The following is a 20,711-nucleotide window of genomic DNA, read 5'->3' on the forward strand; positions in this document are numbered from 1 at the left end:
AGTCTCCTCACCATACCAATAGGTCTAAGGCATCAATGCCGACCCATTTTGTGATATGTGGTACACTAGCTAATGTAGTGATATGCGGTACGTTAGTTGGTTATATGCTAGGTGGTATGCTAGTTGTATATGTGATATGTGCATGAAAGACCATGGGGGGAGCTCATGTCTTTTTAGGTAAAGACCATGGGGGAACCCATGGCACTTGGATGTCAGACCATGTAGGGGAGCCCATGGCTTTCCACGTAAAGACCATGGGAGGGGGGGAACCCATGGCACCAAGGTGTAAGACCATGTGGGGGAGCCCATGACATCCTGGAGTAAGACCTTGGGAGGAGCCCACGACATCCTTATATGTTTATATGCATGGTTTATATGATTATGTGGATTATGTGGGGTATGCTCTGGGGAACTCACTAAGCATTAGCTTACCGTTTGTTGATTGTTTTAGGTACTTCAGAGCCTAAGGGAAAGGGCAAGGTTTAATGGCGCGACATGCACTCTCCGACATTTTATATGGGGACACTCTGATATTTGAAATAAAATGTTGATGTCATGGATTTTGGAAACAATTGTCATTGAGTTTTCATGTTTTATGGAAATGTTTTGATTATTTAAAAATGAAAATTTTATTTGGAAATTTGGGTTGTTACACCTAGCGTACTCATAAACCCTCCATCACCTTTTAATTGAATTAAAATAGATTAAATCATTAACTTCATGCCTGGCGAATCGAGTGCTACAATCCATCTGATCTTCTTATCAAGATCTCCAGACATCCCCTTATTAGCTTGCTATAACCCCATTGATGCGATTGATTGGTCGAAATGGCATATGTTATGGGTGGATGAAAGAGTATTCCAGTGATTTTATGGGTGTTCTTCATTGATTCTATATGACCAAAAAGCTCATTCGAACTGCAATTGATCGAGGAAGAAGAAGGTCTAGAATTTGAAATTGATGGATTAAAATTGGGTTTTGAACTCGACTAATGAACAATCTGAAGGAGAAGGGGGATGAATCGAGTGATGAGGGTTTTGAAGATATCCACATTGTCAGATTTGAGTAAGACATAATGTCCGATTAGGGTTTTCTTCTAAAATTCAACAATGGATGTTGGGGATGCGACGAAGGTGAAATTGAAAACCCAACGTAGACCAATTAAGTGAGGTGGCAAGGAAGTTATCAGCTAACCCCTTCATTTCTTCAAAAAAAAGGACCATATAGACCCAACAAAAACAACTTTCTTCCCTCATAATGAATACAAATAAGTTAAGGGATTGAATGAATAAATTTGAAATATATTGTTGGGCTAATGTGTCGATTTTCCAAAAATAAAAATTCCATTAAACCTTGTGAAAATAACCTTGGGCCAGCCTTTGAAAATATACTCAATCTCATGAAAACAACCTTAAGACATAAGGTAAATAGAGAAGCTTCATCCTGACAATAACAAAATTCAATTTCAACATGATTACTAAGTTTATGTTCATAATGCTTAAAGAAGAAGCCATTTTAGGAGACCCATTGTTGTGTATATGTAGAAGAATAAAAGCATAAATGTGATCTAAGGTTTTAGAATCAATTAGTGTTTTAGGAGATCAATGCTTAGGACGCACATAAGTTAGGGGATAATATGCTACATGTTGGTAACTGACTTCGTTAATAAAATAATGAGAAACAGGTTAAAATTGAATTTATTTTGAAAAAAATAAAAATAAAAGGGTTAATCCATAAAAGACATTATATTTTGTGTTTTATCTGGATTAAACTTATAATTTTTTTTTGCCTGAAAATTACCTTGTATTTTTTTTTTATTTTTTTTCCGATCTGGCCCTTTTAGTCATATTTTACCAAAAAAAAATATAAAATGTGAGGGTTTTTCGAAAAAAAAACTAAAAATGTTAATGATTTATTTGGAAGCATTTAGAAGGTTGAGGGGTTTTTCGGAATAAAATACGAAGTTGAGGGTTTTTTCAGAAAAAATAAAAAATTACAATGTATTTTTCAGGCAAAAAAATAAATTTGAGATGTAATTCAGAAAAAAAAAACAAAAAATAATATATATATATATATATATAGGCTTAAGTTAATCTATTCAAAATAATTATTGTGTTATTGTATGTATAAATGTGGGCCAATCAAATTTACTTATTTTAAGAAAGTGATTAATATATATTATTGAATTAAATATAATTGAAAAATATCATATTAATTAATTACAAGGGTAATTTAGTCAATTAATATAGATTTAATAAATGAAAATTGCATTTTTTTAGGGATCATAGATTCTATTAATTTTAAAAATCCGATTGTACGAATTATAATTCTTTTAATTCGGACCATCTGACAGAATATATTTATGATTATATTCAAAAATAAAAATATTCTTGAACCATAAATAATAAAAATATTCTTGAACCTATTCCTTGATCATGAGTTTAAAAAGTTCTGGTAGAATAACAAATTCTTGAACAATCAATTGACGAATAAAAACAAAAAATACATTATTTCTTATAGAATACGGGTAACAATTGTTAAGAATTACATTTATTGTTAAAGAATAAAACTAAAAAAACTTTCAAAACGGGAAAGAAAACATCAAATCTAACAACGACACTAATACATTCTAAAAGAACAATGTTGCTTAGAATCACTTTCAATTTTGTGGTCCGTTCTTCAAGCATCAACTTTTGTGAAAACAAAACAAAATTGTAGTTTAGATTCCAATAATGCATTAGCAAATGAAAAATAAAAAACTAAATTCCTTTGGAAAAAGATGTGGACTTGTGAATTGCACCAAAACCAATAAAATACAACATGCATAAATCAGTGAGAAAATATCCATACTCCATTCCAATAGAATTGGAATTCATGACTCCATTCCAACAGAATTGAAATTCATGATTCCATTCCAACAGAATTGGAATTCATGATTCCTTTTATCTTCTTCATGTTAATCTCAAGAATTGTACCACACATTTATGTTTTCTTTCCCTTATGTTAGATAATATAAAACCAATTCGTCTTATTTCAGTGATGATCACATATAAAAAAAAATTTCAACAATTTCCCCCTATGTGATCATTGATGAAATAAGACGAATTGGTTTTATATTATCTAACAATTGGTATCAGAGCTTGTGTGATTTACCTTGAAATTTTTGTCGAAAACTTTTGGTTAGCGTTTATAAACCTTCCATAAGCTTTTCTTTAAAAATTTCATTTTAATATCACTTGTTCAAAATCCTTAAAAAAAAATTTATTAAAAAAATTAAAAAAAAATCTTAAACAAAAAAATTAAGAGCTTGTGTGATTTACTTTGAAATTTTTGTTGAAAACTTTTGGTTAGCGTTTATAAACCTTCCATAAGATTTTCTTTAAAAATTTCATTTTAATATCAATTGTTCAAAATCCTTTCAAAAACAAAAATTTTATTATGTCTTCTGCTAATTATTCCAACATGAACTCTGTTTCTATTGCTAACAGCTTGGGATCTGGTTCACGGGCACCCATACTTATTCCTGAAGAGTATAATTCGTGGGTTGGCCGTATGAATCTTCATCTTAACACCATAAGTGAAGATGTCTGGAATTGTGTAGAAGGAACATATGTTACTCCAGAAAATATGGCTACTCTTGCTACAAATCAAGCCACTCTTGCTGAAACCGAAAAAAGGCTGCAACTCCAAGCCAAAAAGGAACTTGTGTCTGGAATTCCCCACAGTATTCTAAGTCAAATGGATGACATAATACTGTTGACTGCTAATCAAATCTGGGAAAATTTTAAAAATCATTTTTGTGGAAATCAAAGAATTATTGGAAACAAAAGAACATCTGTTTTAAATGAATTCGATAATTTCAAGATGCTTTCATCAGAAACCATCCATGATGCTCATGATAGGTTCAATTTTATCATGGTAAAAATGAACAATTTGGGCATCAAAAAGACACAACACGAGATAAATCTCAAGTTTCTAAACAATCTTTACGAAAGCTGGAAGATGGTTAAACTCATCATTCAGGGAAATCCAGCCATTCATACTGAAACTTTATACAATTTGTATGGAGAACTTCAATCGTATGAATCCTCGATTGACCCACCAACCACTACAGCTTTTGGAGGACCACTTGCTCTCGTTTCCACATCTTCTCAAAACCAAACACCTTTTAATGAACAAAACTTCAATCATTTTAATCAGACATCTTTTCAAAACCAACCCTTTTTGAACAATTCTTTTGATCAATCTGATTTAAATGATGAAGCAGACTACCAACAACTGTGTGCTTTGGTAGCAAACACAAACCTCCAGATATTTATTCCAAATCACGGTCAATCGAATTTCAAACCAAATTTTCAAAACCGACCATCATTTGGACAAAATAATTCTGGATTTCAACCAAGACCTCAACCTGTTCAAAACAACTCAGGTTTTCAACCAAGACCTTATTTTGGACAAAATTTTCAAAGACCTTCCTTCCAAAACAATTCAAACCAAGGTTTTCAAAACCAGGGATTTCAAAACAATCCCAACTCAAGTCATCAAAACAATAACCAAAACAATAGTTTTCAAAACCAAAACAGAGGATTCCAAAATCAAGGTTACACTAATCAAAACAATGGCTTTCAAAACAACCAAAATTTTGGATTCCAACAGAACCCTTCCCAATCTTCCCAACAAATCCAAACTCAAGCTCCTGAAAGACTTCCGATTAAAAGTCAAAAGGATGACAGTGATGAAGAAGTGATCATTTGTCACAACTGCAAAGGAACTAATCACTATGCCAGAGAATGCCGAGCCAAAAACAAAACCAAAGTCAAAGACTCAGCATACTATGCTCAAAAAGCCAATGAATTAAAGAAACAGGAAAATCAAGATAAGCAAAGAGCATTGATGGCAACCCATGAACCAAACGTGGAATACTGGCCAACTTCTGAAGACGAAGCTGACAATGAACCAACACAATCAAACTTCTGTTTCGTAGTTGGTGTTGATAGACCTTCAAGAGCTCCAAACGTCATAGAACAGGTATGGTCTATGATCTCTGAACTTGGTCTTTCGAAATCAATTTTTGAGTCCCATATAACCAAGATTGAGAAAAGTCTAGAAGCTGATCTCAAAAAATATCATGACACAATGATCAATTCCGATATCTGCAAATCTGAGTTACAAACCTTGCAACTCAAATTTGGAGAATCAACAAGGATAAAGAACAAATTGGAAAGAGACGTTGAAAGAAAATCAGAAGATTATAATCACGTCTTGGAACAATTAAATCAAACCCTAATTCAGAAAAAGGATTTGGAACAAAAAAATCAGTCAGTCATTTCCTCTGAAACAAAAGATGTTTTAGAAAAGGAAATCCTTCAGTTGAAACAAAACTTTCAAGAATCAACTGAAAAATACAAAACTTTAAATGAAAAACTGACTGATTCTTTAAACCAAACCAATTTTCTTGAATCTGAAAACAAAAGATTGATATGGAATATGAATTCTATCAAAATTGCTAGAAAACTAAGTGATGATGTTTTCACCAAAGCAAACACCTTAGGAACTGGCAAAATTGATACGAATTACAGACCAGGAATTGGAAGAGAATCCTTTGAAAATGAACTAGCTAAACAAGAAAACATGACAATTTGTGAAAACTCTGAATCCACTCTTCCAGATCTTTTCACATCTGCTAATGAGGAAGATTCAGATGACGAAACAGTTATCAACTGTAGCCCAGATGACACTGCTTTCACTGTTTCCAAAAAGTCTATCAAAAGAGTTGTAAAATCTGAAACAAACTCTGCTAGTTCTTCAACAAACCAAATCAAACATACCAATGAAGCAACCATAACCCCACTTAACAAACCAAAGGCTTTTGAAAACAAACCAAAGAAACCTGTTAAACCATACGTCATACCTCAAAAACAGGTTTCCAAACAAAAACCAAAACCTTTTCAAAAACCTTTTGAAAACCGCTTTCAAGAGATCACCTTTAAAAATTCAATGAACTTTCAAAAACGACCAAATCAGAAAGTTTCAAAACATCATCTTCAAAAAGCCTTTCATAACCGCCAATCACATCCCAGATATGAAGAGAACTTTTCAAAAAAAAATTCAAATCTAGGATATCATTCACCAAATCACAGATTTTATCAACCAACAAATTTTCAGAAACAAATCACTTTTTGGGAAATTTTGATAAATAAAATCAAACCTCAACCATTCCATCCTTATAAACCAAACTCTTATAGCAATATGAAGTCAAATGCTACAAGAAGTTCGGTAAACAAAAAACCCAAAATAAAAACAACTAACAAACCAGGACCCATTCAGATTTGGGTACCTAAATCTTCTGTCTAAATTGCAGGTATCTAATGCTGGAGAACCCAAGGATGATACATGGTATATTGATAGTGGTTGCTCCAAGCATATGACAGGAAACCGAAACTACCTTCGTGACTTCAAACCCACCCAAACCAATCAAGACGTTACCTTCGGCAACAACATGACGGCAAAAATCAAGGGTTATGGAAACATAACAAATGGTAACTTCACCATAAAGAAAGTTGCCTATGTCGATGACCTGAAACACAACCTCATCAGTGTTTCTCAACTGTGTGATAACAATCTTGAAGTTCTATTCACCAAACAAAGAAGCTTGATCATGGACGCCAAAACCAAAGAAATCATTGTTGATTCTTACCGTGCCGGAAATATGTATCCACTTGACATGGATCTTATCTATGGTAAACCCGATATATGTCTGCTATCAAAAGCCCCAGCAGATATTAGTTGGTTATGGCACCGCCGCCTTTCCCATCTAAACTTTGGGTACATCAACAAACTGATCGGCGATGATCTTGTTAGAGGACTGCCACTTCTGAAGCTTGATAATGAAACTCTGTGTGCTGCATGTGAAAAGGGAAAACTTTCCAAATCCACTCACAAAAGCATCTCAGAATCTAGTGTATCCGAACCACTAGAATTGCTGCACATAGACCTTTGTGGCCCTGCCAAAACCCAAACCATACAAGGGAAGAAGTACATTCTTGTTGTCGTTGATGGCTTCTCGCGCTTTACTTGGGTCTTCTTCTTAAGACTAAAATCAGAAGCACATGTATAGATGATCAACTTCATAAAACAAATCGAACTGAAGCTCAAACGACCTGTTCGAAGAATCCGAAGTGATAATGGTTTAGAGTTCAAAAACAAGACTCTAGATTCATTTCTCAAAGACAAAGGAATTGAACATAACTTCTCAGCCCCATACACTCCACAACAGAATGGAGTTGTCGAAAGAAGGAACAGAACTCTATGTGAAGCTGCAATATCAATGCTTATCTTCGCTGATCTGCCACAATACTTCTGGGCAGAAGCAATAGCCACAGCTTGCTACACTCAAAATCGTTCCTTAATCCATAAACATCTTCATAAAACACCATATGAAGTCATTAACAACCGAAAACCAAACATCAAATTTTTCCATATTTTTGGTTGTCGATGCTTCATAAAGAACAATAAAGACCACCTCTCAAAATTTGAATCAAGGTCGGACGAAGGAATTTTCCTTGGTTACTCATTTTCTTCAGCTGCTTATCGAGTACTGAACAAACGTACCAGAGTAATTGAAGAAAGTACCGATGTTCATTTCGATGAATTTTATGTCAGGAAATTGGATCGTGAACATTTTGGTTCAAAAATGATCGATAATATTTTTCAAAATCCAATTCAACAAACACCTTCTCCTGACAGAGATATTGAAATCGATCTTGATTTACTTTTTGAACAACCCAAAACCCCTTACAATTCTAAACTTCTAACTACTTCTATTGATTCTACAGGAACGACCACTGAAGGAACTCCACAAACAAACCGAAATGATGCAGATCAATTCAAGGGGGAACCACCTACACATACTTCTTCATTGGAACAAACACCAAATCCTCCTTTAAATACCCCATACCCAAATATCCAAAACCATCCCGATGCATCATTTATGGGGGAACCTTCAAACCTATTCCAAGATGAAACACCCGGAGAAGAACAATGGGATACTGAAATTCCAATTATTATAGCGGAAGAGAATCGCTTAATAAAATGGACCAGAAACCACCCAACTGACCAAATCATCGGAGATCCAAACTCAGGCATCCAAACTAGAGCCGCAACTTCTAATGATTGTTTATTTGGAGCCTTCTTATCCATGACTGAACCCAAAACCATACATTCTGCTCTCAAAGATCCAGACTGGGTAAAAGCTATGCAAGAAGAGCTAGAAGAATTTGAAAGAAATGACGTATGGAATCTTGTCCCTACCCCACCCGATGTTTCTGTTATAGGTTCAAGATGGGTATTCAGAAACAAAACTGACGATCAAGGAATCGTTTGTCGAAACAAGGCACGTCTCGTAGTCAAAGGATATTCAAAGCAAGAAGGAATCGACTACGATGAAACATATGCTCCAGTTGCTAGAATTGAAGCAATTCGCATCTTTCTTGCATATGCTGCACATAAGAACTTCAAAGTATTCCAAATGGATGTTAAATGTGCATTCCTACATGGAGAGTTAGATCGCGATGTATACATCCAACAACCACCAGGTTTCGAAGATCCCAAATTTCCTGATCACAGCTTCAAATTGCAGAAAGCTCTCTATGGCTTAAAACAAGCACCCCGAGCCTGGTATGCCACATTGACAACCTTTCTCGAAGAATCAGGTTTTAAAAGAGGTTCAATCGATCAAACCCTATTTCGTAAAATCTATAATAAACATCTTTTAATCGTACAAATATATGTTGATGACATTATTTTCGGTTCTACTGATGAATCTTTGAGTATTAAGTTTGCAGATCTAATGAAGAGCAAATTTGAAATGAGCATGATTGGGGAGATGACTACTTTTCTCGGACTTCAAATCAAACAGTCAACTGATGGCATTTTCATCAACCAAGAGAATTATGTCAAAAACCTACTCACTCGCTTTTCAATGGACAAATCCAATACCGCAAAAACCCCAATGGCTTTTGGATACAAAATCGATGCAGACTTAAATGGCAAACCTGTTGATCAGAAAAGATATCGTGGAATGATCGGATCACTCTTATACCTCACTGCCAGCAGACTTGACATCATGTTTTCTACATGTGTCTGTGCCAGATACCAAGCAAATCCTATGGAATCCCATGTAGTTGCTGTGAAACGCATCTTCAAATACCTAAAAGGCACTCCCAAACTTGGCCCTTGGTATCCAGCTAAATCCGATTTTCAGCTGAACGCTTTCACCGACTCAGACTATGGAGGATGCAAGTTAGATAGAAAGAGTACATCTGATAGCTGTCAATTCCTAGGAGGTAGACTAGTGAGTTGGACTTCAAAGAAACAGACTTGTGTATCCACATCAACAGCAGAAGCTGAATACGTCGCTGCCGCCAGCTGTTGTTCGCAAGTCATATGGATGCAAACTCAACTGCGCAACTATGGCTTCAAAATTTCACAAATTCCCATAGTTTGTGACTCAACCAGTGCAATTGCCATTTCTCACAATCCCGTTCACCATTCCATGACAAAGCACATCGACATTCGATATCATTTCATCAAAGACAACATTCAAAAGGGTCATATCGAATTGCACTTCATCAACACCGAAGATCAAATTGCCGATGTCTTCACTAAGGCTCTCGATGAAACAAAGTTTCAATACTTCCTAGGCCGTCTAGGAATGTTAAATCCAGATAACATCCATCCTTAAACTTTTACTTTTTGTTTGTACAAAAGTGTGTTTACTTTCATTCAAAAGGAAAATTCAAAAACAATTGAAAATTGCTTTCCTTTCAAAAATACCAAAAACATTCAAATAACCAATATTTCCAAAAACATTCAGAAAAACAAATCTTCAAAAAAAAAATTTAATAAAAGACTTGCCATAATAAGCTTTTATAGAACCTTGTGATTAATCTTCTCTTGACTTAATTTTCAGATGCTTATGCTCGATGAAGATTTTAAGTCATATTGATTCTCAATTGGAGTGAAGGTTCAAATATCCTACTTTTCATAATGTATATAACTTTATTTCCTTCGATTTTATTTCATTATTGACGATTTTAAACAATCAAGGGACATAAGGTTAGGAGGTTCAGATGAAAACAAAAACCCATGTGAGAATTTGTGCCTCGTCGATCTAAATCATTGTGGAAATCATTTCTTGTGAGCTTAGGTGTGTCACTATTGCTTATAAGGTATACCCAATTATATCTTGTCACGGTCTCATTTTTGCTTAGATATCAAAATGACCAGGGACGATACATTCATTTCTTACATACTAGACAAACTGTCTTTTATGCCACCTATCCCTACCTAGATAAAAGCCAACCAAAAATGAAGACTTGCGATCCCATGATCCATCAAGCAAACAACGACATATCCTTACAAGAAAACCAAAGGAAAAACAAATATCTATCAACATCCAATCCTCAAAGACAAATCAACAAGAAAACAAATAGATTCAATAAAGATATACCAAACAAAACAAAAAAAATATATTCTATATTTGGTATTTTCAAACAAACTTTCAACCAAATGGTTATTTCAAAACAAAAATCATAAAATCCCGCGATTTGTTTTAACCATTTTTCACAAAAGAAGATATCTCAATCACTCAAGTCAAATACTCTTAAAAAGGTCTCAAATGTAGCAAATTCTCAATGCTAAAACAAAATATCTTTTTACAATAAATCGATATTGATCAACAAACAGGATACTATCAAAGAAGAAGCTGCAACAACAATGGATTTCCCGGGATACTGTAGCCTTCATCACTGAACAATCTTAGTTGCAAACTGCACTATGAAAATTGCTAAACCCCTCTACATGTATTTCCCGACGGAGAGAGAGTGAACTTTAATGACATGAATGAAGAAACCCGCTGAGTAATGCCGAAACCAGTCTTATGTGATTGATTATCTAATAATGAGACTAAGTGACTTTACAGGAAAAACATAGCTGAACACCTCCAATATGAGTGTGAGTCGTCAGAGAGAGATATCACTCATTTTTAGTGATCATTAACTTGTTCTGCTGCCAGAACAACCAAACACCCAAGTGAAGTGTGAGCTATACCTATGAGCGTTCATCTGAATCGACCTGTTAGACCACTTGTCGTCATTAATAATGCTATAAAATCTAAGGAAATTTCTTTAGATACATATATGACTACCCTTTGATAACCGAACCCGAGACTTTGATTCGGAAACAAATTTCTGAAAATCTTTTACATAAGATATGTTAAACCAAGTCACAAACTTTCAAAACGATTACAATGGTTTTATATATATCTTCTCATTGACAAAACTTTTATCCCAAATCTTCAAGATTAAAACTGTTAATGTGATTATATCTATCCTTATTTCATCAATGATCACATAGGGGGAAATTGTTGAAAAATGTTTTTATATGTGATCATCACTGAAATAAGACGAATTGGTTTTATATTATCTAACAAATATTATCAGTTATTTCAGGTTGCGTGGATTCGTGCTTAATTATGAAATAGAAAAATATGCAAAAGACGAAATACGCAAAGACGGAAAAATAGACGCAATATTTGGTCGTTTGAAGACAAAACAAATCAAGACTAAAATTGTCAAGAATTTAAAAACCTCAAGGGTCAAAAATGGAAATTCAATTCACAATTGGATATATATATATATATATATATATATATATATATATATATATAAGTGTTCGTGTGTATATATATATATATATATTATATAAATATATATGTATATATGTTATATTGTATATATATATGTATGTATATTGTATATATTGTATATATATATATATATATATGTATGTATATTGTATATATTGTATATATATATATATATATATATATATATATATATATACATGAATCATGCATATATATATATATATATATATGGGAAAGAAATCTTCACAAAAGCAAAAGTACCAAACATCATGTGTGCTTCCAACCTTTACAATCAATCACTTCATTACTTTTCCTTAAATAAACAAGAGTTGCTTGATTCCTTTGCATATATATAGATGCATGTTTACATGAGTTTTTGTGTGTGTTTTGTGTTTCCTTGTAATATATCTCCTATTACTCTCTCATCTCCAGAAGAATAAACGCATAGCCAACCTCAAAATACTCTCCAAACACCCTCCAAATACCCTCCTTAAACCTCCTCCAAATACCCTCTTTGTTACCTTATACCACCAAAACTACAACCTTATTACACCTTCTACCACCCTCCAAATACCCACTTCAACCTCATCAAATCACCTTAAAAAAACCCATACCCACATACAAAAAACATTACCCGTGTATTTTGTATCGTTTTGTAAACAATTCATTGTTACATAAAAAGAACTTATTGTTACTTACCGGATTGAACTTTGAACAAATAGAGACACAGTCTATTAAGATCCAGTCCAACCCTAAGCCTGTTAGTCATTTATTTGACTAACAACTTGACAAAACAGTCGTTCCACAAGTCCCGTTCTAACACCACCTACTATATATATATTTATATATTTTATTAACGCTTTATGTCATTTAAATACTGTCATTTATTTCATTTATAGCTTTCAGTCATTTATAGCTTTCCAGTATTTATTTATTCCGCACTTCTTATCTTTCCGCATCTAATCTCATTAAATATATATATCTGTCACCCAGTAACTGGTAACCGAGCCTTTTATTCGTGGTAATCAGATTGTTATATATTTCTAACACCTTAGATCACAATGTACTCCATATCTATCAAAATTCACAACTATACAATAAGATCATCAAGAGAATTGATTTTTTTTTATCTATTTAACTAGTAAAACCCAATCAAAAGAAACATACCCAATCAAAGAAGAGATCATCACCATTGTTCTTCCTTCTCTTTTCTGTCAAATGAATCAACCAAAGCCTTCCCTGTTCTTCTCCTTTGTTTTTTAGCCAAAGAACACCACTAGAGATGGGTAAATCAAGAGAGCAACAACCCTCTCTTGGTCATCCTTGCTCATCACCGATTCCACAAGCAAAAGCCACTGATTTCTTGCTTCCATTACCATTAAAAATTAAACAAAAAAAAGATGAAGAACGAAGGGGCTGCATAAACAGCCCCCTGCTCACCTGTTTCACTGCAAATCCTCCTCCCCCTTTCTGTTTTAATGGTCAATAGCCCCATTTTCATGTTCTCTTCCTTGTAAAAACAACAAACCCAGACACCCATCTTTTCCCTCCATTGATTTCTATCTAAAACAAGCAAAAAAAAAAAACAGAAACAAACCTCAAAAGAGCAGACGGAAATGCCGACTGCCACCACCCTAGACGACCCACTGCCGCCCTACAACTCCCATCTGCACCCTAGACGACCCACTGCCGCCCTACAACTCCCATCTACAACTCCGTCGCTGCTACTGCTGCTACCGATTTGGTAATGACATCTTCAACGGCGGGAGTGGGGTTCTTCAGTATCTTCTTCATCGTCACCGGGAAATTAGGTCAGTAGCCGATTGGATGGTCGGCGTGAAGGAGTCTTCAACCGGTGATGAAGGTTGATCCTACACCGGTGATGAAGATTGATCAGATCAGTCGTAGGCCTTATATAAAAGGGGGGAATTAGGTTAAAATCAACGTAACTAGCAAAATTGTAGGGAGTATTTGTGGAAGTTATTTCTCAAATTACCTAGTTACCCTTATTGATTTATTTAATTATTGTTTTTTCTATTAATTTTTGATTGGTCCACAATCATGCATACAATAATACAATACTTAGTTAGAATACCTGAACCTATCTCTCTCTCTCTCTCTATATATATATATATATATATATATATATATATATATATACACACACACACATACAGAGAGAGAGGATATTAAATAAACTCCAAGTATATTTAAATGGGTTCTTTTTTTTTTAATTTTTTAAGTCTAAATAAAAAATAAATCAAATATAACCCCAATTATTTAATAAACGGTTTGAAAAAAAACATTTTAAATCAAACACAACCCAACACACTGATTCAAAAGTACCTGTCGCCACACACCTGACCTGACCTATCTATTATCTATTTTACTTAAAAGCCCAATTCAGAAGAATCGATCAAACGTAGATTACGAAGATAGAAACTTAACCAATCAAAAAGCTCCAATTCTCCACGTGTCAAAGCAAGAATCCAACAAAAGCTAAACAGAAAAGGAGAGAGACGAGTGTCGATAGCAGAAAAAGTTGAGGTCGGCTGAATAGCAAGATTTTTTGAAAATGGCGACGGCGTTTGCGGTAGCAACTTCCTCGGCAGCCATCGCCGTCGTGTTACCTCGTCTTCCTAGCACCAACCCCGGAGATTAGGGTTTTCATCTCACGGCGCCTACTCAGTGAGTCGGTCTTTAAACCCACATGCTCAATCCAACTCTACTGGACGAGTCGAACACCCAACTCGTCGAGTCACTGCTTAAATAATTAAATAAATGAAGTACCTGGGAGTCGGGATGTTACATAGTCGCAACAAATATTAGAATAAAATCTAGCGGTAATGATACTAGGTTTCGTCGAAGGAAAATATAATCTTTAGAAGCGAAGCGCTGCCCGAGTTTGGAATCATCACTTTAACAAGTGAGTGCATAGTTACCTTCATCTTACACATAGATATGAAGTATTTAATATAAATTACGTGCTATGTGTGCATATTATATGTGTTCTTGATATCTATGTTAGATGAACGATTTATACTTGTTTATGTGATTTAAACTGTATACGCATTTTTATACTTATAAATATATATTGGGTAGCAACGGGTGATGAGAGATAGGTGATGATAGAAAGGTGATGATAATTAGGTGATAATAGATAGGTGATGATAAATAGGTGATGTGAGATGAGAGGAGATACCATAACCTTGACCGGCGATGTGGCGATATGGCGATGTAGTCATCTACCAGAGTATAGATGGCGACCATAGACTATTCTAGAAAGTCATGTGGAAACACCAACAGGCTCATAATTTGTAGGTGATGAATTACGAGTTCGGGCGCTTTTGTAACTACGTATTCATGCAATGATACTCTAACCCTTACTATGAATTACGAGTTTAGGCGATGTTGTAACTACGTATTCATGCAATGATACTCTAACCCTTACTAGACACGTATTGAGGGAGTAACCCCCGAATCAGTACTGTCTATGCAATGTAGGCGATGATCCTTAGGAAAAATATATAAGAAAATGCGATGTAAGGAGATGAGAGGTAAATACGATGTAGGAGATGAACCTTAGGATGAGTCTTTACGGAAATTTAAATGAGGAAAATGGGGATGGGTAATCGGGTTAATTGTTTGACATGAATTACGTGAAGAAACACATTAACTATATTATTGTGGGTTGAAAACCCTATGTACTTACCTGGTTTCCTAATCTGACCCACTCAATTTATTAGTATCACAGGTATCGATACCAAGCTACATTATACTGAGAGATTAAAGGAGATGTAAATCACTAGTGTAAATAAATGTAAGGTCTGTTTATGCTTATTTTTTGTATTGACGATGACATCCTAAAGTTTTAATATAAACAAAATACATTTCTTCGGAAATGCTTTGATAATATATTTATCACGTTTTCTGGGAACAAATTCCGCACTATTATTCTTTAAAGTGAATACTCTGATTTTCAAATAAGCATTAATAAATTTTTTAAAATGACCATGAATTTGGGGATGTCACAGCAAACCCTAAAAATTAGGGTTTACCCATGGCTTGAGTATGACCATCGTACGCATGGGTACGCCCAGCGTATACCGGGATCACCCCGATGACGTGCATCTAAGGAGTACATCGTGTGTACCTAGTGTACGCCCAGCGTACTCACAAACCCTCAATCACCTTTTAATTGAATTAAAACATATTAAATCATTAACTTCAAACCTGGCGACTCGGGTGTTACAATCTGTCTGATCTTCTTATCAAGATCTACACACAACCTCTTATTAGCTTGTTATAAACCCATTGATACAATTGATTGGTCGAAATGACATATGTTATGGGTAGATGAAAGAGTATTTCAGTGATTTTGCGGGTGTTCTTCACTGATTCTATATGACCACAAACTTATTCGAACTGCAATTAATCGAGGAAGAAGAAGGTCTAGAATTTGAAATTGATGGATTGGAATTGGGATTTGAACTGGGCTGATGAACTATCTGAAGGAGAGGGCAGATGAATCGAGTGATGAGGGTTTTGAAGATATCCACATTGTCAGATTCGAGTAAGACATGATGTCTGGTTAGGGTTTTCTTCTAAAATTTAACAATAGATGTTGGGGATGCGACGACGGTGAAATTGAAAACCCAACGTAGACCAATTAAATGATGTGGCAAGGAAGTTACCAGCTAACCCCTTCATTTCTTCAAAAAAGGACCATATAGACCCAACAAAAACAACTTTCTTCCCTCATAATGCATACAAATAAGTTAAGGGATTGAATGGATAAATTCGAAATATATTGCTGGGCTAATGTATCTTTTTTCCTAAAATAAAAATTCTATTAAACCTTATGAAAATAGCCTTAGGCCAGCCTTTGAAAACATACTGAATCTTGTGAAAACAACCTTAAGACATAAGGTAAATAGAGAAGCTTCATCCTGACAATAACAAAATTCAATTTCAACATGATTACTAAGTTTATGTTCATAATGCTTGAAAAAGAAGTCATTTTAGGAGACCCATTGTTGTGTATATGTAGAAGAATACAAAACATAAATGTGATCTAGAGTTGTAGAATCAATTATTGTTTTTGACGATCAATGCTTAGGACGCACGTCAGTTAGTGGATAATATGTTACATGTTGGTAACTGACTTCGTTAATAAAATAACGAGAAACAGGTTAAAATTGAGTTTATTTTGAAAAAAAATAAAAATAAAAGGGTTAATTTAAAAAAGACCTTATATTTTGTGTTTTTTCTAGATTAAACCTCAAATTTTTTTTGCCTGAAAATTACATTGTATTTTTTTATTTTTTTTTTCGGTCAGGCCCGTTTAGTCATATTTTACCAAAAGAAATTATAAAATGTGAATTTTTCGAGAAAACCTAAAAAAAGTTGAAGATTTATTTGGAAGCATTTAAAAGGTTGAGATGTTTTTCGGAATAAAATATAAAGTTGATGGTTTTTTCAAAAATAATAAAAAAATTACAATGTACTTTTTCAAGCAATAAAATAAATTTGATATTTAATTCGGAAAAAAACACCAACAAGATTAGTCCAAAATAATAATAATAAATAGGATATTAAATAAACTCCAAGTAATTTTTTTAAGTCTAAATAAAAAATAAATCAAATATAACCCCAATTATTTAATAAAAGTTTTGGGAAAAAAAAATAACATTTTGAATCACACACAACCCAACACACCGATACTAAAGTACCTGTTGCCACACACCTGACCTATCTATTATTCTATTTTACTAAAAGCCCAATGCAGAGGAACCGATCAAACGTGGATTACGAAGATAGAAACTTAACCAATCAAAATGCTCCAATTCTCCACGTGGCAAAGCAAGAATCCAACAAAAGCTAAAGAGAAAAGGAGAGAGACGAGTGTGGATAGCAGAAAAAGTTGAGGTCGGCTGAATAGGAATATTTTTTGAAAATGGCGACGGCGTTTGCGGCAGCAACTCCCTCGGCGGCCACCGCCGTCGTGTTACCTCGTCTTCCTAGCACCACCGCTGCCCGTTGCTCATCGTTACCACACCTTCCAGCTCGTTCGTTTTCCACTTCGATCAAACAGGTTTCAGGTAACTTTATTGTCAGTGCTACTATTGTTGTTCTCTGAGGCATTTCATCGAGCATATTGTTTACAAGTTAGTATGTGAGCTGGATTTTCGATCGATTTTGAGGTTCTCAATGACAACTTCACGTAAACTACTTCCTCGTAGATTTGAATTTGTCGTAAGCTGTTATGCAATTAGTGAACACAATAAATCTTTCAACTTCAAAACCAACATGGGTTGTTTTACGTTTCTAGATACATTTGACAGTGTACTTCACTAAACCTCGTAAAAGGTCACTAAATTAGAAACCTTTGGTGTTCAATCTGAAGCAAATTCATATCAATGTTGAAACTAGTATTCAGTTTAATCCGGAACTTTGGGGTTCCAGCCATTACACGTGTTGTTTCTTTTAGATATGTGTGTTTTCTGTACTATAAAGCTCGATAGCATTTGATATGTAAGTTGTAAATTGCTAGTATCAAGAAGGTCATCTCTGTCGAAGATCAAGGCCTCAGAAGATGCATCATCTCCTCCAGATGCTAATGAATTGTTCAATGACTTGAAGGAAAAGGTGAAGATTCAAGAAACACATATATGCTCAATTATTTTGTAATTATCTACTTATCACTGTCTGTTTCTGATACAATATTGGTTTCCTTTATGAAATTTTTTACAGTGGGATGCACTTGAAAACAAGTCAACAGTTATAGTCTATGGAGGAGGAGCAGTTGTTGCAATTTGGATATCTTCAATCCTTATTGGTGCAGTCAACTCAGTGCCATTGGTAGGTGTTACATATCTTGTTGGCATGGTGTTTTTGAGTTGTTGTTTTTCTAAATCTGGTTTCTAATGTTTTCTATAGCTTCCAAAGATCTTTGAGTTGGTAGGACTTGGATATACCGGATGGTTTGTGTACCGATACCTTCTGTTCAAGGTAATTAAATTTCTTGCAATTTGAATATTAGAAGAATGAAGGTAGGGTTTAGCCACATTTTATCTTGAAAAGGCTTACATACTGATGTTTTGGGAATTTTATATTTTATATATTTCAGTCTAGCAGAAAAGAGTTGGCAACAGATATTGAGTCGATAAAGAAGAAGATTGCAGGGACCGAGTAAATTAGGTGTATAGGTTTCTACATGTAATATATATGATATGCTTTCTTCAATTTTTCATATAACATTTGTGTAAGTACTAAGTAGTGTGTTTGGCAATATGATTGTGTGTGCATTGGAGCCGAGAGAATACAAGATTTAAGTTCATATATAGCTTCTTATAGGTATTTGTCTTCATTGTCAGGATAGTAATAAGATTGATCTGAATTCGAGATGACTAATCTCTCAAGAATTAAAGAAGATAAGAGAATTTGGAGCAATTTTCTAGATTGATTTTAAAACTGCAATTAGGTCCTAAACATAAGCAAAAATGAAAGGAGTAATAGAAACATGGAACAGTGCACCAATGGAGTATATAAACTAAATATGCTCCATTCATTCTTCCTTCCGGCCGATTACTCATTAATGTGGACTAGGGCCTAAATCACATGCTTATGCCTCACATTGATGGGCTTTGGATCTACCGCGCGTATGGGTCATTGCAATTGGATTGTGAGTCTTCCTCCTTGCAAACCATCTCATCCTTGTGGTTCGAGTGGGAAACGAAAACCGAAAAGTGTTTTTTGATTTCAACTTCTTGTTACAAGAACGGAGTATCCATCAAGTAGTGCCATAACTCCATGGAATAACCAAACCAATGGTCGTTATTAAGAAATCAATAAAGCCCCAAACTTTAAAATGAAAGAATTTATGAAGTTATCTATTTGTGATATGATTTTGAGGTTATTACCAAAAAGATCAATAGTTGTAGAACTGAACATGGCCAAGCATGGAAAACCCGTGATGTTAGTAGCCTGCAATTTTGCAGCTTCTCCTAGCAACTTTGCGTAGTAGCTTAGCACTAAGCCCAAAAAATCCATGAACTTAAGCCCATACTTAAAAAAAAACTAAGATCGGAGGAAGTGGTGCATAGTAATAGCATGGCAAAGCGCCTCCGCCTCCACTGGCAGATATAAGGGGTTCTCGGGATGGTCGGTGCAATCCCTCAAATTTTAAAGCACAGTTTAATTTTTTTTGGAAAATTTCCTATGTAATATAAATTTTCCGACGTGCCACTACTAAGGTTTTGTCTTGCGTTCGTCACAGTCCGGTTACTCTTATCATTCAATGGGAATGGTTTATGGTAAAAAAAAATATAGCAAGAAAGGAAGGAAAAGAGAGAAAACAACAAAGAAGGAAAAAAATATTAATAAGCAAAAAAAGGTTTGGAATGGGAACCATGTTCTCTTGCCACACTTAGGTGTTGTTTGTTTTTTTGTAAAAAACTTCTTCAGACATCTAATTGTTGCGCGGCGCAGTACATGCGCAACACTTTTGATCTCGCAGTTGTTTGTTTTTTAGAATTCTTCAGAGTAAAAAACTTATGCGCGTGTTCTGTTTGGCACAACAGAGGACGTTCAAGGTGGTTTATTGTTGACTAGTGAAGAAAGATCACAAGTTTGTAGGCATTGTGGCAATGGAGGTTCCAATCGGTATGGCTTTGGACGTGGTCGGGGAATAGGTGTAGGTCTGGAAAAAATCGGGATGACAGTGAACGTTTCCTACGGGATAAAAGTCACGTGAGATGTTACAAATGTGGTGTATTTGGTCACTACAACAATGAATGTCCTAAGTGGGAAAAACAAGAGGTAAATATAATTGAGGAGGAGCAGGCATTGCTGTTATCTAGTGGGAAACACAAATCGATTAAGGGGTGATTGTTGGTTTAATCGGTTTGGTAGTCACATGCATGGCTAGAATTCATAAGTATTGAATGTTCCTTTATAAAGAGATTTTAGAGATTGAATAAATAAGAATGGGTAGAGGGGTTTG

At 34.7% G+C, this 20,711-nt stretch overlaps 1 protein-coding gene across 1 annotated transcript; it reads left to right on the top strand.

Moving 5' to 3' along the window:
• Positions 1-17,595: 17,595 nt before the first annotated feature.
• On the top strand, positions 17,596-19,048 carry LOC145167874 (protein CURVATURE THYLAKOID 1A, chloroplastic-like). The gene is made up of 5 exons (XM_079087143.1): positions 17,596-17,808; positions 18,261-18,355; positions 18,461-18,568; positions 18,647-18,718; positions 18,837-19,048. The coding sequence occupies exons 1-5, from the start codon at positions 17,664-17,666 to the stop codon at positions 18,900-18,902; spliced, it is 486 nt and encodes a 161-aa protein (XP_078943269.1). The 5' UTR covers positions 17,596-17,663; the 3' UTR covers positions 18,903-19,048.
• Positions 19,049-20,711: the final 1,663 nt, after the last annotated feature.

The sequence above is a fragment of the Lactuca virosa genome, chromosome 3, assembly GCF_052849685.1.
Source record: "Lactuca virosa cultivar CGN04683 chromosome 3, Lactuca_virosa_CGN04683_v6, whole genome shotgun sequence".
Classification (NCBI taxonomy): Eukaryota; Viridiplantae; Streptophyta; class Magnoliopsida; order Asterales; family Asteraceae; genus Lactuca; species Lactuca virosa.

What these genes read in the sequence shown, in the direction of transcription:
- LOC145167874 (XM_079087143.1), top strand. Translation starts at nt 17,664, where the DNA reads ATGGCGACGGCGTTTGCGGCAGCAACTCCCTCGGCGGCCACCGCCGTC. An exon ending in TTCGATCAAACAGGTTTCAG is followed by an intron (nt 17,809 to 18,260) that starts GTAACTTTATTG and finishes GTAAATTGCTAG; the next exon opens with TATCAAGAAGGTCATCTCTG. An exon ending in CAGTCAACTCAGTGCCATTG is followed by an intron (nt 18,569 to 18,646) that starts GTAGGTGTTACA and finishes TGTTTTCTATAG; the next exon opens with CTTCCAAAGATCTTTGAGTT.